We start from the raw sequence: 24,882 nt of genomic DNA, 5'->3' as shown, positions 1-24,882 counted from the left end.
AAGTTCTGTCACTGGGTACGTGATGCTACCGCTTAGACAGAATAACATCAAGAAATATAATTATAGTTATATGTATTTTTTTAGAACACTCAGAAATGTCCGAGAAGATGTCTTAAGCTACAGCAATCACTCACTCAGTAGATATGTTATAATTTCTGTCACTGGGTGCGTGATGCTACCGCTTAGACGTAGTGACACAAAAATATGTCAGTAAGTTCATGGATAAAAAATATAACTTTTCAATTGTATGTTGAAGAAATCGTCTTAAACTATAGCAATCATTAACTCAGTAGACATGTTACTAGTTCTGTCACTGGGTACATGATGCTAACGTTTAGACATGACGACAAAGCAGAAATGAACTGTTTTCATATATATGTATAAACATAATCTTTGCCATTTTTAGATAACTCAGAAATCAAGATGGAGTCATAAGCTGTAGCAGTCACTCATTCAGTAGACATGTCATAACATCTGTCACTGGGTGTCTGATGCTACCGCTTAGACATGGTGACGCAGAAAAAAGTACATGTCTCTAAAGATCATAAATAACTTCTACAGTTGTCTATAGCAGTAGCAGTCACTCATTCAGTAGACATGTTATAAGTTCTGTCACTGGGTACGTGATGCTACCGCTTAGACATGGTGACGCAGAAGAAAGTACATGTCTCTAAAGATCATAAATAACTTCTACAGTTGTCTATAGCAGTAGCAGTCACTCATTCAGTAGACATGTTATAACATCTGTCACTGGGTGTGTGATGCTACCGCTTAGACATGGTGACGCAGAAGAAAGTACATGTCTCTAAAGATCATAAATAACTTCTACAGTTGTCTAAAAATGTCTACAGTTGTCTATAGCAGTAGCAGTCACTCATTCAGTAGACATGTTATAAGTTCTGTCACTGGGTACGTGATGCTACCGCTTAGACATGGTGACACAGAAGAAAATACATGGTCTCTAAAGATCATGAGTGACTTCTACAGTTGTGTAATAATGTCTACAGTTGTCTATAGCAGTAGCAGTCACTCGGTCAGTAGACATGTTATAATTTCTGTCACTGGGTGCGTGATGCTACCGCTTAGACATAGTGACCCAGAAATACGTGTAATAACGTGAGCTAATGACGATTAATTAGACGACCTCGGTGGTATAGCGCACCGCTTTACATCCGTCGCGGGTTCGATTCCTCGCACGGCACAAACATTTGTATTCATGAGTATGATTGTTTGTATCGGTCTGGGTGTTTTCTATGTATAATATGTATGTATTACAAAAAAAATCTATGTATTTGTATCAGTTATCTAGTACCCGTAATACAAGCTTCAGCTAGTTCAACTTGGGTCTAGATGGCGCTGTGTGAATTATCCTGAGATTATTATTATTATTACTAACGCCAACAATAAAGAATCCAAAGTTTCCAATATTGTATAGTCAATGTAATTTAGACAATTTAGAAATATCACTCATTCATATTACTAGTCTTATCACATCGTGGCGCTTGAGAAATTATATATCTTTGTGGTTGTGGTCGAGTGTCAAGAGTGAGTCATTCTCACCTAAATATCTAGGTAGTGGCGTGATGGGACGGGACTTTCGGGTCCCTAAAATATGGTATGTACTTTTGCTATTGGTATTTGGCAGTTTATATTCGCATACATTCTTAAATATCTGTTAGATATGCGTAGTAGACACAAGTCACACGTACACGGGTTCGTATCGCACTCGTGTAATATCCCCCCTCCGAACGACCCCCGTCCAATTCAAACGGGGATCGATATTACGACGGCCTGAGCCGAGGTTCGAACCCCTAGTGGTGCTCTCAGACTAAAGTCGTATCCGTCAGGCAGGAGTTGGCCTTCAGCCGCTCCATAAGTCCTTCCTTTGGTTTGGAGTGCCATCTGCACTCGCCCCCTATCGTGAGGCGAATCTGTAAAGGCCAGCTGCGGCCAACAGCATTAGAGTAGTCCGAAAAAATATCATTTAATATATGACAACTTGATGGTGTGTGCAACCACACAAGTGTACCAACATAACAAACAACATAAAAGAGCCACACCCCAAAATTCTTATTCGTCCTTCTTGTAATGAGTCTGCGTAATTCATAAGTGCTTATATTAAATTTATTTATATAAAGATAGTAATTTAAACTCATACAATTATTAAACATAATTTACTAATGACTACATACATTATGTCAAATTTAACTTCTTTGAAATGCATTGTGCGTTAAACTTTCACGAAATTGTAAATTCCATTTATTGTACCGTCATTAGTAATTCCACACAATTAAGTAAATGTTTTTACCTGCCTGTGTAGTATAAAACAAACACCGACCACGGCAATGTACCTATCCCGCCTACACTACGCTACCAAGGAACAGGACATTGTTGACTACATCCGGACTAAAAGCAACCTGACATTTAGGGTGACGCAGTTGGAATCGAGCCACAACGCGAGCTTCAAAGCGTTCGTGGCCCTGGTCCCCACCAATATGCTGCCCACCTTCATGAAGGAGGACTACTGGCCGAAGGGGTGGTCTATCGGCGCTACCGTGGCAGATTGCCGTCGTCAGTGCCGTGACCATAGAGACAATTTTATTTTACATATTTGATTATTATTTCTTATGTATGTTAGTCTATAAGGTATTTATAATATGGGCCATGTAGCCTGAATTAAATAAATAAATAAATAAAATAAATAAATAGTTACTATTGTTATTAGAGCGGTATTGTGTCAGTCTAGTGCCCATAACACAAGCATTAGCTGGTTAACTTGGGTCTAGATGGCGCTGTGTGAATTGTCGTAAGATTATTATTATTTTATTATTCTACAATTGGAATGCAGACTCATCACAAGAATAATTTAATGAGATATTTGCGAGGTTTTCGAATTTCTTGATTTGATGGTTTCACTGTTGCCATTATAAAATATTGAAACACTCAGTTGACATGTTAAAACTCACTCAACACTCATGGTTGCCTGGTAGATAACGCTGCAAGGTGTTAAGTCCGCCATATGTACACGTAGTTTTTGTGCATTAAAGTTAAATAAATAAAATAAAACTCTGTCACTGGGTTTGAATTTGTTGTCATTAACATTTTTTTATATAGTGAATATTTCTTCATTTTTCTAGAATCGTCTGGTTTGTCTATTAGTTGTAGCAGTCAGATACTCAGTAGACATGTCACAATTCTGTCACTGGGTATGAGATTGTTGTCACTAAAAGATGTTACTCAGTTTTTAATATAGTGAATATTTCTTCTGTTTTAGTTTTCTAGACTCGTCTGATTTGTCTATTAGTTGCAGCAGTCAGATACTCAGTAGACATGTCACAATTCTGTCACTGGGTATGAGATTGTTGTCACTAAAAGATGTTACTCAGTTTTTAATATAGTGAATATTTCTTCAGTTTTAGTTTTCTAGACTCGTCTGATTTGTCTATTAGTTGCAGCAGTCAGATACTCAGTAGACATGTCACAATTCTGTCACTGGGTATAAGATTGTTGTTGCTAAAAGATGTTACTCAGTTTTTAATATAGTGAATATTTCTTCAGTTTTAGTTTTCTAGACTCGTCTGGTTTGTCTATTAGTTGCAGCAGTCAGATACTCAGTAGACAAGTCACAATTCTGTCACTGGGTATACGATTGTTGTCACTAAAAGATGTTACTCAGTTTTTAATATAGTGTGTTCTTTTGTTTTATTTTTTGAGATGTAACTAAACAATATAGTGAATTATTCTTTTGTGATATTTTCTAGAATCTTCCGGTTTGTCTATTAGTTGTTGCAGTCATGTACTCAGTAGACATGTCAAAATTCTGTCACTGGGTATAGATTGTTGTTACTAAAAGACATTACTCAGTTTTTAATATACAGTGTGTTATTCTTTTGTTTTATTTTTATGAGATGTAACTGACAAAGTTTCCTAATTTTATAATATATTTTTTTCAGCTTTATTTTTCTAGAATAGTCTGGTTTGTCTATTTGTTGTAGCAGTCACTAACTCAGTAGACATGTCACAATTCTGTCACTGGGTATGAGACTGTTGTTATTAAATGACATTACTCAGTTTATAAGTTTTTTCTTTCTCAGCTTTATTTTTCTAGAATACTCTGGTTTATCTATTAGTTGTAGCAGTCACAAATTCAGTAGACATGTCACAATTCTGTCACTGGGTATGAGATTGTTGTTGCTAAATGACATTACTCAGTTTATAAAATAGTGTTTTTGTTTTCAGCTTTATTTTTCTAGAATCGTCTGGTTTGTCTATTAGTTGTAGCAGTCACAAACTCAGTAGACATGTCACAATTTTGTCACTGGGTATGAGATTGTTGTTACTAAATGACATTACTCAATTTATAAAAGTGTTTAAGCTTTATTTTTCTAGAATCGTCTGGTTTGCCTATTAGTTGTAGCAGTCACAACCTCAGTAGACATGTCACTATTCTGTCACTGGGTATAGATTGTTGTTACTAAAAGACATTACTCAGTTTTTAATATACAGTGTGTTCTTCTTTTGTTTTATTTTTATGAGATGTAACTGACAAAGTTTCTTAATTTTATAATATATTTTTTTCAGCTTTATTTTTCTAGAATCGTCTGGTTTGTCTATTAGTTGTAGCAGTCACAAACTCAGTAGACATGTCACAATTCTGTCACTGGGTATGAGACTGTTGTTATTAAATGACATTACTCAGTTTATAAGTTTTTTCTTTCTCAGCTTTATTTTTCTAGAATACTCTGGTTTATCTATTAGTTGTAGCAGTCACAAACTCAGTAGACATGTCACAATTCTGTCACTGGGTATGAGATTGTTGTTATTAAATGACATTACTCAGTTTATAAGTTTTTTTTTTCAGCTTTATTTTTCTAGAATAGTCTGGTTTATCTATTAGTTGTAGCAGTCACAAACTCAGTAGACATGTCACAATTCTGTCACTGGGTATGAGATTGTTGTTGCTAAATGACATTACTCAGTTTATAAAATAGTGGTTTTTTTTTCAGCTTTATTTTTCTAGAATCGTCTGGTTTGTCTATTACTTGTAGCAGTCACAAACTCAGTCGACATGTCATAATTCTGTCACTGGGTTTAAGATTGTTGCAACTAAAAGACGTTACTCAGTATTTAATACAGTGAATTTTTCTTTTTTAGACAGACAGACAAAAATTGTAAAAAATGTTATTTTGGTGTATGTACCGTATTTATATTAGTATGCATGTAGTAAAATACTGTATTATGTTGTCTGTTAGTCATAGCAGTTACAAACTCAGTAGGCATGGCGACTGGGTATGGGATTGTTGTTAGTCGGATACATTAAAATTTGGTAATTTCTTCTGTTATATTGTATATTATATTTTGTTGCATTTTATTTATCATTTATTATATGCCGCCAACAATTATTCTCTGCACCAGCTATGGTTGCCTGGTAGAAAATGCCGCATGGTCTTCAGACCGCCAAATGTACTGTACTATTATTGTGCATTGAAGTTAAATAAATAACTCTGCCACTGGGTGAGAGAGTGTTGCCATTAAGAGACACCAAAATTAGTGTATTTTTCCTGTTACTTGAATCATTACACACGGATGTACGTCTGTTAGTCATAGCAGTCACAAACTCAGCAGGCATGTCAATAACTCAGTCAGTGGGTATGACATTGTTGTGACTAAGAGACGTTATAATTTTGTGATTTTTTTCTGTTATTTTATTCACTGGTTACACGGCTCTACTGTCTATTAGTCATAGCAGTCACAAACTCAGTAGGCATGTCAATAACTCAGTCACTGGGTATGAGATTGTTGTCACTAAGAGACGTTATAATTTTGTGATTTTTTTCTGTTATTTGATTCACTGGTTACACGGCTCTACTGTCTATTAGTCATAGCAGTCACAAACTCAGTAGGCATGTCAATAACTCAGTCACTGGGTATGAGATTGTTGTCACTAAGAGACGTTATAATTTAGTGATTTTTTTCTGTTATTTGATTCACTGGTTACACGGCTCTACTGTCTATTAGTCATAACAGTCACAAACTCAGTAGGCATGTCAATAACTCACGTCACTGGGTATGAGATTGTTGTGACTAAGAGACGTTATAATTTTGTGATTTTTTCTGTTATTTGATTCACTGGTTACACGGCTCTACTGTCTATTAGTCATAGCAGTCACAAACTCAGTAGGCATGCCAATAACTCAGTCACTGGGTATGAGATTGTTGTGATTAAGAGACGTTACTCAATTTACATTTAATTTTTCAAAGTACAATTTTATTTTATATATTCTATACTTTTTTATATAATCTAGGCTTGTCTTGTAGCTGTAGCAGTCACAAACTCAGCGGATATTTTTTTTTTTTATAACACAGGGGACAAACGAGCATGTGGCTCACCTGATGGTAAGTGATTACCGCCGCCCATGAGCACCCACAACACCAGGGGAATTGCAAGTACGTTGTCGGCCTTTTAAAAAGGAATAAGCTCTTTTCTCGAAGGTTTCAATATCGTATCGGTTCGGAAATACCATTGCTGGAAGGTGATTCCACAATGTGGTTGTGCGAGGCAAAAAGATGTGTGAGGATATGTCAGTAACTCAGTCACGCGGTATGAAATTGTTGTAACTGAGTTATGAATTTTATTTTTATTTTGTATTTTTGAACTTGACTGGGTTACATTAGTTGTAACTGTCACAAACTCAGTAGATATGTCACAAACTCAGTCGCTGGATATGAAATAGAGATAATCTTTATTCAAATAAACTCAATACAAGCACTATTAAATAGTCATATTTTTTATTCTACCACTCATTAGGAACGTAGACTCATCACAAGAAGAATGAGCATGAAAGTTGTGTGTTGCTCTTTTAAATGAAGATTTAGTTGATTTATTGAATCAGTGTTGTAAATGTACGCTATTATTGAACTGCAAGTAAAATTTAACACTTACCTTATTAGTGAGACATTCTTGGAAGTCCTTCTTCATCACGGACACGGAGACGCGGTCCTGGGGTCTCTTGGGTCCACTTACTGACGTCACAACTGTCGACAGATCCAATTCTACCACCTGGAAATGGCATCAAGTTTTCTTTTACTATTCAATCAAAATATCTTTATTCATGTAGGTCTATTACAGACTCTTATGATATGTCAAATCTACCGTCAGTTCGGAATGATTTCGAGATGAGAAGAACTGACAAGAAACTCAGTTCAAACAATGTTTACAACAATACAGATTCATTCTAAAATTCGAAGAGGAAAAGAAAGGAAGTAAATGTCGCGATGACTGAGAACAGGGATGAATGGAAGCGAAAAACATATTACGCCGACCCCAAATAAATGGGATAAGGAAGAAGCAGATGATGATCATTCTAAAATTCGAGAGAATAAAGTGCACTAGGGGCACTTTATATAATTAAAATATATTGGTTTCTTTATATAAATAGAATCGTAAAATCGTGCCTGCTATTTGTTTATTAATATATCACTTTACAGTATCTGGAAGGTTACTTCATATATTTATATTATTTTCTTTAATTGTGCTACCATTATCATGTGTGAGACCACAAACAGTCAGTGCGGAAATCTGACCACCGCTGCTGGAAGCATTACTTCTATGGGTGATCAAATTCCGACCGTGATTGACCACCTATCTACACCGACCGCCATCTACACCTATTGTATTGTATGTTGGACTCCAGTCTCCGCAATTAGCCTCTCATTCGGGCCGTTGTGCGTGCAGAGCCAGACTACTAAAGTAGCCAGCCAAGCTCCTCCCAAAAGCGCAGAAGACTCCTGGTGTTTTCACAGGCTTCACGGAGCGACCTCACCGTTCCGAGGATTTGTTTCCGTTGTTGGGCCACTGCCGTGCACACCAGGATTACGTGAGCCGCCGTTTCTTCAGCTTTAAAGCAGCCCCGACAAAGGGGACTGTCTGTAGCATCAATTTTGTATAAGTTTGTTTAAGGAACAATGGCCCGTTATTGTTCCTATCATTATTTTAAGGTTATGCCTATCTACACCTATATTACGATGTGTTTTGCCTCTGAACGGGGCATTATCAAGCGTTGTATGAAATTTTATTATAGCTTGGAAGCCTAGTTGATTGTTTGGTCGTCAAATTCTGACCATCATCACATAGTGTTACATATCACATGGACCGTCAGCGTAATGCCGTTTTAATACATATGTACACAAATATTCAGTTTCAGTAATTTGAAGAACAGTTCACATTGGAAGTTCAATGGACTTCCGCAACCAATAAAGTATTTAATAACTAGAGATGCACATAATTCGAGTTAACTCGAGAAGAATTCAACTGGTAATGAATGAATCAAGTGAAAGAGCGAGAGCATGATTCTGTCTTCGAACTGACAATGAGATGAAATTTTCCGATCATTTCATATCATACAATTTTCAATATTTAAATTATTAACCATGTCTTAACACGAATAATTTTATGGCAAATAAAGGTTTACCTCTCAGGTGTTAAGACCCGGTTAATAATTTAAATAATGTATATTAAACACGAAAGTTTAAAATTAACTATACAATCTTCACTCGTCACAAATATTTCAATATTGATTTGACCCCATTGCTAGCAATGTACCATGTCAGGTTGACCTCCACGCGGTTCCCCCTGGAAACCATCGTGATAAATGCTTAGTGAATTTGTCACGATGGGCTAACTGACCTGACCTCATGCTCATCTTATCATCCTCCACTGGTGCCCCGCCAGCGTAAACCGTTAGCGCCGGCGTGTGAGGAGTCATTCCATTATCATCCATAAAAAAATAATATTGATTTGAGGTTCTTATTTTTATTTTCGCATATTCGTCCGGTTATCTTATTATTAAAATGATTATGCGTTCTATAAGTCCTTCCGCGGCTTTGAAGTGTCATTTCTACTCGCCCCCTATAGTTCGGTGAAGCTTTCAAGGCTAGCTGCGCCCAAAAATATTAGAAATGTTCGAAATAATAAAAAAAACCTTTTATTCCAGGTAACTCGAGTCAACTCGCGTCAACTCGAGTAAACTCGAGTTACCTGAATTTCAACTCGAGTTAACTCGAGTCATGTCTATTACGAGTTAGCACATCTCTATTAATAACTACATAACAAAGTATTTTTTTTATATAAATACATATAACATATACGTAGAAAACAGGATGTTTGAGCTATTTCCTTTGGTTTAACAGTTGTTTTATTTGGCAATGGCTACTTTACCTCAGAGAAAATAGGATCTTCATTCGCGTTATTGTAATCTCTGAATTGCTTCGTTGCTCGTAGATATTCCTCAATCAGCTTTATCTTGCTGCTATCACGATCTGAAATTTAATAATTGTATCTGAAATTGAATAATTGTATCTGAAATTGAATAATTGTATCTGAAATTGAATAATTGTATCTGAAATTGAATAATTGTATCTGAAATCTAAATTGTAGAGACGGCCTCGGTGGTCTAGCGGTGTAGCACATCGCTTTACTTCCGATTGTCGCGCGTTCGATTCCTCGCCCGGTGCAAACATCCCGCGTACACTTATATTGTGGAATGAACTACCTGCGAAGCTTTCTTTAGCGACGACGGCATGGGGTTTTTCAAGAAGGGTATATTAAGGCTTCTTAAGGGTCGGCAACGCGCAAGTGATACCCCTGGTGTTTCAGGCGTTCATAGGCTACGGTAACCATTTACCATCAGATGGGCCGTATGCTTCATTGCCACCATCGTAGCATAAAAAAAATGTGGTAATTAACATATCAAGATGTACTTAAATCAAATCAAATCAAATCAGCAAATCAAGATTTTTTTATTAATGTTTTTTCCTACCGACACCCCTAGTGTTTCAGGCATCCATAGGCTACGGTAACCGTTAACCATCAGACGGGCCGTATGTATGCTTGTTTAGTACCATTGTAGTATAAAAAAGCCTCTGCCTACCCCATCTGTCATCAGACGGGCCGTATGCTTGTGTACCACCATCGTAGCATAAAAAAAATGTGGTAATTAATATATGAAGATGTATTTAAATCAAATCAAAAAATTAAGATTTTTTATTAATGTGTTTCCCTACAGATACCCCTAGTGTTTCAGGCATCCATTGTTTTCAACCATCATAGAATTTTTTTTATAACACAGGGGACAAACGAGCATGCGGCTCACCTGATGGTAAGTGATTGCCGCCGCCCATGAGCACCCGCAACACCAGAAGAATTGCAAGTACGTTTTCGGCCTTTTAAAAAGGAATAAGCTCTTTTCTTGAAGGTTTCAATATCGTATCGGTTCGGAAATACCATTGCTGGAAGGTGATTCCACAATGTGGTTGTGCGTGGCAAAAAGTTTCTAGAAAACCGCACTGTGGAGGACCGCCATTCATCCAGATGATCAGGATGGTATTTCAGTTTCTGGCGGGTGGTGCGGTGGTGAAACTCAGCAGCTGGTATTAATCCGAACAATTCCTCAGAACACTCCCCGTGATATATGCGGTAGAAAATGCACAGAGATGCAATATCTCGCAGCAAAGTATAAAAAGTCGCTGTCATTAGACAGGCCGTATGCGAGTTTAGTACCATCGTAGTATAAAAAAGCGTCTGCCTACCCTATCTGTCATCAGACGGGCCGTATGCTTATTTACCACCATCATAGTATCAAAAAACCTCTATTAACAATCAATACCACCATCGAAGTATAAAAAACCTCTACCATAAGACGGGCCGTATGCTTGTTTCCCACGTGTTTTTTTTAATATATTCTATTATATGTGTGTAACTCACTTGTCTGAGCGAGGTAGCCCAGCGAGCGGTTGTCCACCGGAAAGTGTGCGACCGTGGCACCGAACTCCGGACACATGTTGGCTACCGTTGCTCTGTCCGCTATGCTAAGAGCAGACACTCCAGGTCCGAAGAACTCCACAAACTTCCCCACCACGCCCAGGGAACGTAAATGCTGTGAAATAAATAAAAATTTCCTTAATCTATACATATAAATAAAATTGTAATATCTGTACGTAAGCCGAACAGTCCCCACAAGCAGCACCCGTTCACGAGTATGACAGATGAGCCACTCATCATTGCACTCAACCATATTAGAGGCACATTGACCCAGCCAGGGGAATGGAATTGTTAATAATGTGGACTAATGACCCCATTACTAGCAATGCACCATGTCAGGTTGACCTCCACGCGGTTCCCCCTGGAAACCATCGTGATAAATTCTTCGTGAATTTGTCACGATGGGCTAACTGACCTGACCTCACTGGTGCCCCGCCAGCGTAAACCATTAGCGCAGGCGGGTGCACCATTTCATTAACATATAAAAAAAAAACATCGACCCGGCCCACCACGCCGCTACAAGTTTGAACTTTATAGCGAGCATGACTGTTTCAAGTTACTCCACTAAGTCAATACAATAGTGTTCAAAATCTACCCTGTAACATCGTAAGCACAGATTATTATATTAGAGTCCGTTAGTTTTCTGTTCCCGCGCCTTTGCCTCCCCTCCCTTACCTAGTACTGAACTGACCGTACAGCGGGCTTGACGCGCGCGCGCATTGTGTTGTGAATTAAAATAAATTAGAACTGTGAAACCTACTGTGAAACTGGAAAGCTAGCGAAGATATCTTCGAGACCCTAATGCCCAAGAAATCCGCAGAACCATACAGGTACGTGACTGACTCTTCCACTCATTTTTCACTATATATATACAGAGAGTAAATTCCCTAACATTTTGGTAGCAGAGTAGTTTCCCAAACAAATAGTATTATTATTCACAGACTAAGTCACAGGAAGCAGCTAGTAAATAAATACACATATACCTTCGTAATGGTGAGGACCAGGTCGGTAGACGTCGCTAACGGGTTCAGCTCCCCGACCAGCTTGTAGCCCACCACTTTGGGTAGCAGCATGCTGATAGCCTGCCCCAGCATCACGGCTTCCGCTTCAATTCCTGATTGGGTACAAAATAGAAATAAATTAAAGTAATATATAAATACTATGTCCAGCAGTGGACTGCAGTGTGCTGATGATAATGATGATGATCATCTTATATATATAATTCTCGTGTCAGTTTTCGTTCCCATACTCCTCCGAAATGGCTTGACCGATTCTCATGAAATTTTGTGAGTGTATTGAGTAGGTCTGAGAATCGGCCAACATCTATTTTTCATCCCCCTAAATGTTAGGGGTAGTCCACCCCTAATTTTTTTTTTATTTGAAGGCAAAACAACGTTTGCCGGGACAGCTAGTATATATTATACAATACTAGCTTTTGGTTATATAATATTAGCTCGCGTTAATTTATTCTCTTAGGGGTGGAATTTATCAAAATCCTTACTATGGGGATGAATACGTCATAGTAGCTTTATGCATGCAAGTCTCAGCCCGATCGGTTTAAAATTGACAAAGTTTCATATAAACTTTCATCCCCTATTTTATCCCTTTGGGGGTAGAATTAATCACTATCCTTTTTTAGCGGATGCCTACATCATAACAACTACCTGCATACCAAATTTCAGCCCGATCCGTCCAGTGGTTTGGGCTGTGCGTTGATAGATCACTATGTCAGTCAGTCACCTTGTGAGTTATATATATTTAGATTATATATTCCTGGTTGCGAAGATAATAAAAATAATGTATGTAGATGCTTTTGAAATATAGATGGATGATGATGATGATATAGATGGATGGTGATGATGACGGTGATGACAGATGATAGGTATTTCATCATCATAGGGATGACATTGCCATTTCAGAGGAGCTTCCTCCGGCGTACACTTACATTGTAGAATAAACTACCTGCCGAGGTTTTTTTATACAGACTACAGTATGGGGTTTTTCAGGATGAGTATATTAAGGTTTCTTAAGTGTCGGTAACGGGCAGGTGACCTTTTACCATCAGATGCCAGTTTGCCACCATCGTTGTTTAAAAAAAAAACTGCATTATCTCATCCTATATTCAAAAGTGTAACAAGTGAGCTTCCGTGTAACAGCTTAGACCACATCATCACTTTACATCAGGTGAGATTGCGTTGACCGAATCTCACCTGATGTTAAGTGAGATTGCGGTCAAACGCGCTCAAATTATGATATAAAAAAAAAAAGTAGCTTATAAAGCTAGCTGCTTGGCGTCAGAAATAGTCACTATCCTTTATCTTTGTGCATGAAGTTAAATAATAGCCCCACTCACCACCAACGCCCCAGCCGACGACGCCGAGGCCGTTTATCATGGTTGTGTGACTGTCTGTCCCCACCACGGAGTCTGGGTACAGCGTATCACCGGAGAACACCACTCGCGCCAAATATTCCAAGTTCACCTGGAAGTGATACAGTGAGAGTAATGTCTGGTGATGACGGTGATAACAATGGTGTGATGGTGATGATATAGTAACAGTGGCATCATGATTTTACTAATGAAGACGGAAATTAATGATATTGTAATAATTAATAGAGTAAGGTCTAGTCTGGTGATAACGATGGTGTGATGATGATGTTATAGTAACAGTGGAGTCATAATTCTACTGATGATGTCAAAAACAATGATAATTGATGATTCAAAAACATACCTGATGAACAATACCAGATCCTGGGGGCACTATCAACATGTTATCAAACGCCTGGGCACCCCACTACAACAAAAATATTAAACATTAATAAATAAAACATTTATCTGTTATCAGTGTTACCATCACCGGAGAGTAAGTCTAAATTGAACACGCAGAGATTTTCTTTAATTTCTGATTTGAACCTAAAAGCATTAGGGGTAAGTCGGGGTAGCAACTACTAGTATATGAAACTCTAATATATGTACATACATTACTACCGTCTCGGCTTCGCACTGATGCATTTCAAAGATTTGTAATCTTTGAAATTCTCAACTAGTTCTATACTATAACACGCAAGTATTATACATATAAACCTTCCTCTTGAATCACTCTATCTATTGCTGAAAATTGCATTAAAATCCGTTGCGTAATCTAAAAGATATAAGCATACATAGGGACAGACAGCGACAGCGACTTTGTTTTATATTATGTAACTAGCAACTCGCCCCGGCTTCGCACGGTGTACACGTATTATATATATAAACCTTCCTCTAGAATCACTCTATCTATTAAAAAAAAACCGTTTCAAAATCCGTTGCGTAGTTTTAAAGATTTAAGCATACATATGGACAGACAGCAACAGCGACTTTGTTTTATACTATGTACTCGTAATAGTAAAGATTTACCTTTAAAAATTGAAATCTCTCCTTGTTTCTTTCAAATTCCAATTCTTGATTCTTGTTCAGTGCGTCCGGTCTGTAACAAAGTGTATAAATATATATATAAGAATAGAATAGAATAGAATAGAAATCATTTATCTTTCATTTATTATTTCATTTATCTTATTTATTCATCATAACAATTTGTTTTTTATCTACCACTCGTTCGGAAAGCTGTCTCATCACAAGAAGAACGAGCAAGAAACTTGTGTGTTGCTCTTTTAAATAATCCTTGTAAGTTTACATTTACAAGTCGAAACGTGTGAATACAAACTACCAACCAGCACTAATTTTTTGGGTCAAATATAATCATGCAATAAGATTAAATCAGTCGTAGTGATAAGATCAGACCAGTCCCTACAAGCAGCACTCGTTCACGAGTATGACGGATGAGCTAGCCATCACTGCGCTCGACCATATTTTAGGGAGCCCAATGACACGGCCCACCACGCTTCCACATGTCTGGACATTTTAGTGAGCATGACTACTCATTCCACACGACCACGTAACAACAATAATAGTTATTTATTAAATCTTTTATGCACAAATCTAAATATATATAACTGAAAGGTGACTGACGTAGTGATCTATCAACGCACAGCCCAAACCACTGGACGGATCGGGCTGAAATTTGGCATGCAGGTAGATGTTATGACGTACGCATCCCCTAAGAAAGGATTTTGATTAATTCCACCCTCAAAGGAATAAAATAGGGGATGAAATTTGTATGAAACTTTCTCAATTTTAAACCGGTCGGGCTGAGACTTTGCATGCATAAAGCTGCTATAACGTAGGCATCCCCTAAGAAAGGATTTTGATAAATTCCACTCCTAATGGGATAAATTAACACGAGCGCCGCGGAAATATAGATGCAATGGAGTTAACACCATGAGGTATTTTCTTGCAGTCAACCATTGCGGAAACGGAAATCTACGTAGGCAGTGCATTACAAAAAAAAATTAGGTATACCATATTAAAATAACAATTAAAAAAAAAATAATAATAACAAAGATTATAAACTAGTCCATAATCATATATAATACATAATATTAAATAAATAATTACACATATACTCAATATTTATAAATATATCTTATACCTCAGGACAATTCACACAGCGCCATCTAGTCCCAAGCTAAGCGTAGGGCTTGTGTTATTTTTTTAAGTGATAAGGGTGGTGTGGTGACTTGGCGGTGACTCTAAAATTTCTTTTTTACTTATTCGACATTTTTTTAGGTTTTTCTTTAATTTTTTATCAGTAATTTGGTAAAACATAACAAACCTGCAGTAACATATCTATACATATAAATAAAATTGGAGTATCTGTTTGTAATATTGAAATAACTGTTTTTTACTACATGCACATGAATATAAATACGGTACCTACACCAAAATAACATTTTTTTAAATTTATTTCTGTCTGTCTGGCTGTTTGTTTCGGCTAATCTCTGAAATGGCTGGACCGATTTTGACGGTACCTTTTTTGGTAGGTAGCCGATTTAATTAAGAGTAACTTAGGTTAGGATAGCTGTCTCATCACAAGAAGAACGACCAAGAAACTTGCGTGTTGCTCTTTTAAATAATCATTGTAATTTTACATTTACAAGTCGAAACGTGTGAATACAAACTACCAACAAGCACTAATTTATTAGAGTCAAATAAATAAGATTAAATCAGTCATAGTGTTTAGAGCAGACCAGTCTCTACAAGCTACGTTCACGAGTATGACGTATGAGCCAGCCATCACTGTTCATGAGTACAATATAATAAAACAAATAACTCACGTCCTAGCAAAGTCCACTTGCACGGAATGGTCAATGACCAGATCAGCTGGACAAATAGGGTTGATCTTCTGAGGGTCCCCACCTAGGTCCCGTACAGCATCACGCATGGCTGCGAAGTCTACCACTGCAGGTACACCTGTCAGATCCTGTAATATATCTATGTATTAGTATCAGTTGTCTAGTACCCATAACACATGCTTTAGCTAGCTTAACTTGGGTCTAGATGGCGCTGTGTGAATTGTCCTGACATTATTATTATTATTATTTTTTATCTCTCTTCTTTTACAAACTTAAATAATATTATTATGTTCCGATAACTCAGGATATACTAGAATTACCTTTAAATAAATTCAAAACATCTGTTAAATCATATTTACTGAGCAAGGCCTATTACTCACTAAACGATTACTTGAATGACGAGCGTGCATGGCAATGCACGGGATTTTCATTTAATGTTAGACATAGACACCTATATAAATATACATTGTGTAGTAAATATATTGGCTTTTAGTGTGTGTCTGTGAGTCTAGATGGCGCTGTGTGAATTGTCCTGAGATTATTATTATTATAATAATAATATATAATATCTGTCATACTCGTGAACGGGTGCTGCTTGTGGGGACTGGTCTGTTCAGGTTGCGAACACTGATTAGATTTTTTGATTTTTTTTATATAGCATATGCTGGTGGTCACTCTATTCTCCCAAATTTGAATTTAAATGAAATAGTATTATTGTAAATATGTACAACATTAAAAAAAAATACGAGCTGAGTTTCTCGTCAGTTCTTCTCATCTCGAAATCATTCCGAACTGACGGTAGATTTGACATATCATAAGAGTCTGTAATAGACCTACATGAATAAAGATATTTTGAATTTGAATTTGAATTTGAGTAACGTTATATTACGTTACATACAAACATACCTGCAATATAACCCGTGCGGGTTTGAAGGCAATTTCCACAGCATCCTGCGCCTGATTCTTCTCCCATTCGAGGACGTTCTGCACATCCTTCTCCAGTACTTGGAAGTTGTCGCAGTTCCTCACGCAGGACTCCAGAAGCACCCTGATGCTGTACGGGAGACGATCTGTGGCGGAAAATTGATTTATTTAACAACAAATGTCATTGTTATTACTTCATTTTATGCTAGATGGACTGACGATCTGGTCAAGATCGCTGGAAGGCATTGGATGCGAGCAGCGCAGGACCGATCGTCGTGGAGATCTTTAGGGGAGGCCTATGTCCAGCAGTGGACGTCTTCCTGCCTGAGATGATGACGATGTATGTGTTAGCGCCATATGTATTTTTTAATGATACATAATAAAAAAATAATGTTAGGGGTGGACAACCCTCATCACTTAGGGGTATGAAAAATAGATAGTAGCCGATTCTTAGACCTACTGAATATGCATATAAAATTTCATAAAAATCTGTCAAGTCGTTTCAGAGGAGTATGGTAACTAACATTCATCATTTTATGCCTTTATCCCATTATTTGTGGTCGGCGCAGTATGTCATTCTCTTCCACTGCTCTCTATCGGCCGTCATATCTAAACATACTCTTCTTTTATTCATATCATCTTTCATACAATCAATCCATCTTTTCTTAGGGTGTCCCATCCTTTTACATCTATCCACATTCATATAGTATGGTTCATAGTATAGTAACTAAATTCAGATTCAAAAAACATTTATTCATGTAGGACATTTTAGCCGCTTATGAACGTCAAATTTTTACATTATAATTTTATTTTTTTCCCTACCGTCCAGTTCGGTATATAGATCCAATTGAGAAGAACTGGCAAGAAACTCAATTGAATTACTTTTTTTTTTTTAAAGCCAGTTTATTTACAATGTATATTTATATAGGTGTCTATGTCTAACATTAAATGAAAATTCAGTGCATGAACAACTATTGCCATGCACGCTCGTCATTCAAGTAATCGTTTAGTGAGTAATAGGCCTTGCTCAGTAAATATGATTTAACAGATGTTTTGAATTTATTTAAGGGCAATTCCAACATATCCTTTGGTATCTTATTGTAAAATTTTATACCTATTCCCATAAAAGACCTATTGACTTTTTCTAAACCATACTTAGGGACAGCAAGTTTGTCTTTAAATCTAGTATTAATATTATGAATGTTGCTGTTTTTTGGAAATAAAGTCAAGATTTTTATGAACATATAGGATATTTGAATATATAAATTGAGAAGCAACAGTGAGAATATTTGCCTCTTTGAATTTCTCTCTTAATGAGTCACGACTCTTCATACAGTAGATCGCTCAAACGGCTCGTTTTTCTAACATTGTGACATGATAATTTTATATAATGAAATATAGAAATTCGGATTCTATATATATATAAATTATATAGAATGTAATTTTATTTTTCTAAAAATATTTTTTCTAAAATAACAATAGCCTATATTACTCCTTATTACATCAGCTACCTGCCAAAAAACGTGCCGTCAAAATCGGTCCAGCCATTTCAGACATTAGCCGGAACAAACAGACAGACAGACAAAAATTGTAAAAAATGTTATTTTGAAGTATTTACCGTATTTATATTCATATGCATGTAGTAAAAAACCGTTATTTCAATATTACAAACAGACACTCCAATTTTATTTATATGTATAGATGAACTTTGAACGCTGAAAGGCCGATACTGAAGGCCAAAGTGCAAATGTTTGTTCAAACTTTGGACGCACGATCAATGTTCAAATACTCGCTATGACAAACATTTTAACAAATACAACAAACTATCTACATATTATATTTTCTTTGGAGACTAAAGCAAATGTCAGAAAATTATACTTACTAATATTAATATTATAAATGCGAAAGCAACTCGCCTTCACGCCAAACTGATGAACCGATTTAAATGAAATTTGGTACACAAATAGTCTAGACTAGTGTTTCCCATCGTGGGGCCCATGTCCTACAGGACGATTTGATTGTTAAAACGGGAATTATTAAATATGAAATTCATCTATACATATAAATAAAATTGGTTTGTCTGTTAGTAATATTGAAATAACCGTTTTTACATGTAGCATATGATATATAAATACGGTACGGTACATACACCAAAATAACATTTTTTACAATTTTTGTGTCTGTGTGTTTGTTCCGGCAATCTCTGAAATGGCTGGACCGATTTTGACGGGACTTTTATTGGACGGTAGCTGATGTAATAAGGAGTAACATAGGCTACTTTTATTTTAGAAAAATTAAGTAAAATTCCACGCGGACGAAGTCGCGGGAACAGCTAGTATACATATATAATGCAGGATATATAATAGTATATATCCTGCATTATATCCTGCATTATATAACATCTATTTTTCATCCCCCTAAATGTTAGGGGTAGTCCACTACAAATTTTTTTTTTATTTTCAGGCAAAACGTTTGCCGGGACAGCTAGTAAGTAATAAAAAGTGCTTTTAATATAAAAAAATCCTTATAAAAAAACCTATGGCGGCCCGCTGTACAGAAAAAAAAATGTTTGGCTCTTAATTTGTAAAACGTAGACCGCTGCGCTAGACCAACGAGGCCGTCAAAATATAAATAGACTGATTCATCAATAAGAAAAACAGACAAATCCTCGTGCAACAGCTAGTGTATTAACTATGACTTTGTCTTAACATTAGGGGCCATCCATTAATCACGTGAGGCTTGAGGGGGGGAGGAAATTGACAAAATCACGAAATATCACAAGGGGAGAGGGCGGGTCCAGTAAGGGGCCGTTCAAGTATTACGTAAGCACTATAGGGGGGCGTGGGGTCTTTTCTTTGCTTATTTTGGATGACATGGGGGTGGGGGAGTCTGTATGATGATTACGTCATCGGTCGTAATTTAATTTTTTACACGAATGGCAACCCTCACATTGTCTTTGCTAAAAAAACAATACATTAATTGAGAAATGTTTACGTAAGCATGGGGGGAGGGGGTAAGAGCTTTGCTTACTTTTGCTGACAGGGGGAATGGGGGGTAAATAATTGTGATAAATCTGCTTACGTAATACTTGAACAGCCCCATAAGGAAAACAGACAAATCCTCGTGCAACAGCTAGTCTATTAACTATGACTTTGTCTTAACATTAGGGGCCATCCATGAGGCCTGAGGCTTGAGGGGGGGAGGAATTTGACAAAAATCACGAAACATCACATGGGGAGAGGGCGGGTCCAGTAAGACATCACGTGTATTTATTTTATGCCAATCATAAACAATCTGCAACCTTTCTGTCTAGACATTTCTATTGTGGTCCTTAATTTCATAATAAAATAAGATTATATTTTATACCTGTATTTAAAGATGATATTAAAAAAAATTAAGAATCTTTGTAGGCACTAAAAATACACGTGACGTTGAGTGGGGAGAGGGGCGGGGGTAGTTTTAAACCTCACCACGTTTCACCAACGGGGAGGGTTAAAAAATACTTAAAAAAGATCACGTGATTAGCAGACGGTCCCACAGTACAGGCAAGGTAAATCTAGACCATGAAGATGTCAATATATAAATAGAATATTCATAAATATAAGAAAAACGGACAAATTCGCGTGTTACGGCTAGTCTATAAATGATTTGACTTTGCCTTAACCTAGTACAGGCACGGTAAATTGTTATTGATATAATTTACGGATAACAGTTTCATGTTTTATGATTAAAATTGCCTGACCTCAACATAAACTTGAGATGTAAAGGTCAACATGTACACTACGCTTCATAAAACTTAACTGACCACCCAGATGGTAAGTGGTAAAACAGTTCATAAAAGAGATTCTCAATTAAAAAAAAACAAATAAAACTTAACTGACAACCCAGATGGTAAGTGGTAAAACAGTTCATCAAAGAGATTCTCAATTTAAAAAAAAAACAAAACTTAACTGACTACCCAGATGGTAAGTGGTAAAACAGTTCATCAAAGAGATTCTCAATTTAAAAAAAAAACAAATAAAACTGACAACCTAGATGGTAAGTGGTAAAACAGTTCATCAAAGAGATCCTCAATTAAAAAAAAACAAATAAAACTTAACTGACCACCCATATGGTAAGTGGTACAACAGTTCATCAAAGAGATTCTCAATTTAAAAAAAAAATTGCCAGACAGTTTACTTGGTTCCTTATTATACCAGACTCATCGAAACCGTATATTGGGTAACAACGGTGGATACAATTTCATATCAAATTCATTATTTTAAGATGCTCCATTTTTTCACATATTGCTCGTAACAGTATTATAACTTGCTCTGCTCGTTGTCGAGCCAAGAAAACTGTCTGGCAATTTAGGAAACTCGGTTTAATAGTTCTCTCAATAATATATATAAAGTTCAGCTTTATTAAAATGACGTAAGTTTATTTATAAAATAGTATAGTTTAGGGGGGTTCGGAGGGGGGTTGGAACCACACTAAGTGTCTGGCAACGAGCAGAGCAAGTTATAATAATGCTACGAACAATATATGAAAATATGGAGTTTCTTAAATTAACGAATTTGATATGATTTTTTTTACACCTTTGTTACCTGGTACCTGCCAAAGGAGCCACGATCCAGGTTTCATGTTTGGGGATCGTTCTTACCTGTGTTGGGGACACGCATACAAGAACTTTCACGTTTACTAAAATGACGTATGTCTGGCCGTCGTGGGCTCTTGCTCTAATACATATTATACATAGAAAACACCCAGACCGATACAATCATACTCATAAATACAAATGTTTGTGCCGTGCGAGGAATCGAACCCGCGACCATCGGACGTAAAGCGGTGTGCTAGACCGCTAGACCACCGAGGTCGTCAAATATATTGATGTGATGTTGGTATATATATGTGACTGTACAGAAATAAACGTACTGTTTAATCTGAAACGATAATAAGTTTATCAAAACCGTCTCATTTTTATTGCTTCTGATAATATTTTTAACTGAAGTGCACTGTTTTTAAATGATTTGATAATATATCATTCATTCATTCATAATTTATGAGCTACGCTCTTGTCGGTGGATCTCTTGCCACTTTCCGCGATCTTCCATCATGCTCTTAAATTCTTGATACGACACGACTCCCATTTTGTCCTCAATTTGTTTGATGTAGCTAGTATAAAACAAAGTCGTTGTCGCTGTCTGTCCGTATGTATGGTTAAATCTTTAAAAGTACGCAACTACTAATTTTTTGCCTACACTTGTAATATTTCTGTAAACACTCGACACTCTTCCATTAGTACGTCTCCAGTCTCCACTAACATAGATTTAAAATATTATCTATATATATTAATAATAATGATTTGTTTTTATCATCCTCCACTGGTGCCCCGCCAGCGTATACCGTTAGCGCAGGCGGGTGCACCATTCCAGTATCATATAAAAAAAACTGACAATAGCCAAAAATGAAAAAAAAAACCGTACTTACCATATTTGGCGCCAAAAGATGCAAGGTCGTAATACTTGTAAGTTTTATTGTTAATCTCAATTGTCCTCAGCAATCTCTCGTAAGGATTGCTTGTAGCTGAAACAAAAAAAACATGATTAGTTATGGTAGTATTAGATGCAGGGGCGGATCGAGAATTTGTGGGGCCCTAGTCTAAATCTAATAGAAATAGAAATAATCTTTATTCAAATAAACTCATCACAAGCACTTTTGTATAGTCATATTTTGATTCTACCACTCATTCGGAATGCAGATTCATCACAAGAAGAACGAGCGAGAAACTTGTGTGTTGCTCTTTTGAATATAACATGTTTTTTTTATATAAATAATTACAGTGCAACAAGTAAGAGGCATGCTATAATCAACATAGAAATTGCTACGCACTCATTATTAGTGTAATCAGATAATATTGTCAGTGCTATGTATTTAAAATTTTTCTACAAAAACATTATTATCGTTAACGAATTCTTCAATTTTATAGTAAGCTTTTTTGCAAAGGAAGTGTTTTATTTGACATTTAAATCTTTTTTCTGGCAGATTTATAACAGACTCTGGTATTTTATTGTAAAACCTTACGCAATTGCCATAAAACGAATTACTAACTTTAGCCAAACGACATTTAGGTAAAATCAGTTTGTTATTGTTACGTAAGCTTTTATTAGTGCAATCACTAACTCTTTTGAAACTGTCTATATTCTTCCTGGCATACATGATATTTTCATAAATATATTGAGAAGCAACGGTGAGAATATTTGATTCCTTAAAGCACTCTCGCAAAGACTCCCTGGAACCCATGCTATAAATGGAGCGAATGGCCCTCTTTTGTAAAATAAATATTGTATTTATATCAGCTGCTTTGCCCCATAACAAAATATTCTACAGGGGCCTACCTAATTATATTACTCAACTAAAAAATACACCGACCAAAACCAAGCGACCAGAAATTCGCCGTTCCTTTCGATAGACCCGTACGCATGGGTCGATTCAACTCAGTCTCAGGGTTATCAACCTTATTGTAGGTTTTTTACCACTCTAGATATTTTTTATATTCTAAATATCGTTTCAGTGGGGACCAGGGACCCTAGGTATCCTCTGGCCCTGGGCTGCAGCTCGAAAAGTTCTTAGGTAGATCCGCCCCTGGTTATATGAGTGTCTTAATCCCCTGAAATGGTAACCAGAGCACCAGAACCTGACAGTATTCTGTGACTTCTTGAACCTACCGATTTTATTTACCTATATGACAGAAGGGGATTCTGTCTTAATCCCCTGGAATGGTAACCAGAGTACCAGAACCTGACAATATTCTGTGACTTCTTGAACCTACTGATTTTATTTACCTATATGACAGAAGGGGATTCTGTCTTAATCCCCTGGAATGGTAACCAGAGTACCAGAACCTGACAATATTCTGTGACTTCTTGGACCTACCGAACCGACTTTAGTTTACCTATATGACAGAAGGGGATTCTTAAATCCAATGGAGTCATCTTTATTCATGTAGGTCTATTACAGACTCTTATGATATGTAAAATCAACCGTCAGTTCGGAATGATTTCGAGACGAGAAGAACTATTTATATTATTAACCGGGTCTTAACACGAACTAATTGTGTGGCAAATATGTTTCGGCTAGGTTACAGTCACCGTGGTCGTAGTCAACTCGTGACCACGGCTAGTGCATAGCCGTGGTCACGAGTTGACTTCGACCACGGCTAGTGCAAACTAGTCAAACCGTCGAGAGAGGTAAATACCTTTATTTGCCATAAAATTTGTCCGTGTTCAGACCCGGTTAATAATATAAATAGTTCTTCTAGTCTCGATAATATAAATAATGTATATTAAACAGGAAAGTTTAAAAATAACTATGAGAAGAACTGACAAGAAACTCAGCCCTTTTTGTTAGTAATGTACATAGACTGAGGCCCCTGTAAAGTATGGAACTAAAACACCGACTTATTTTCGCAAAACTGAGTGCACGCACTTATTTTATATGTGACAGCGATCGTCTGAATCCGACTACAATATTTTTTTTTTTAAATCACTGCTGTCCTTACTAGGTCATTATAATGACCTGTATGAAGGACATCCAGTTACATTCCCTACGTGAAAGTTAGATTCCCTAGATATTAAAGAATAATGCTAATAATAATACTGCTGTTGTAGGATGCTAATGTGGAACATGTTCGTGAGAATACTTGTGAGTGTGGTGAGAATACTTGTGAGTGAATGTGTGTGTGTGTGTGTGTGTGTGTGTGTGTGTGTGTGTGTGTGTGTGTGTGTGTGTGTGTGTGTGTGTGTGTGTGTGTGTGTGTGTGTGTGTGTGTGTGTGTGTGTGTGTGTGTGTGTGTGTGTGTGTGTGTGTGTGTGTGTGTGTGTGTGTGTGTGTGTGTGTGTGTGTGTGTGTGTGTGTGTGTGTGTGTGTGT

At 36.8% G+C, this 24,882-nt stretch overlaps 1 protein-coding gene across 1 annotated transcript in view; it reads right to left on the bottom strand.

The window, feature by feature from the left end:
* Nucleotides 1–24,882, bottom strand: part of LOC131842797 (cytoplasmic aconitate hydratase-like) — a 69,255-nt gene that overhangs the window by 38,621 nt on the left and 5,752 nt on the right. The window contains exons 2-11 of the mRNA XM_059191368.1: nucleotides 22,442–22,537; nucleotides 16,955–17,118; nucleotides 16,031–16,176; nucleotides 14,214–14,283; nucleotides 13,549–13,611; nucleotides 13,173–13,299; nucleotides 11,803–11,933; nucleotides 10,763–10,934; nucleotides 9,218–9,318; nucleotides 6,944–7,060 (exon numbers count right to left, since the gene is read on the bottom strand). Coding sequence (XP_059047351.1) covers nucleotides 6,944–7,060; nucleotides 9,218–9,318; nucleotides 10,763–10,934; nucleotides 11,803–11,933; nucleotides 13,173–13,299; nucleotides 13,549–13,611; nucleotides 14,214–14,283; nucleotides 16,031–16,176; nucleotides 16,955–17,118; nucleotides 22,442–22,537 — 1,187 coding nt within the window. The remainder of the gene's footprint in view (nucleotides 1–6,943; nucleotides 7,061–9,217; nucleotides 9,319–10,762; nucleotides 10,935–11,802; nucleotides 11,934–13,172; nucleotides 13,300–13,548; nucleotides 13,612–14,213; nucleotides 14,284–16,030; nucleotides 16,177–16,954; nucleotides 17,119–22,441; nucleotides 22,538–24,882) is intronic.

This window comes from Achroia grisella, unplaced genomic scaffold (assembly GCF_030625045.1).
Source record: "Achroia grisella isolate CSIRO2021 unplaced genomic scaffold, CSIRO_AGI_Agris_v1 utg2471, whole genome shotgun sequence".
Lineage (NCBI taxonomy): Eukaryota > Metazoa > Arthropoda > Insecta > Lepidoptera > Pyralidae > Achroia > Achroia grisella.
Note: the sequence above shows the minus strand (reverse complement) of the source record. Positions and strands in the feature narration are given on the sequence as shown.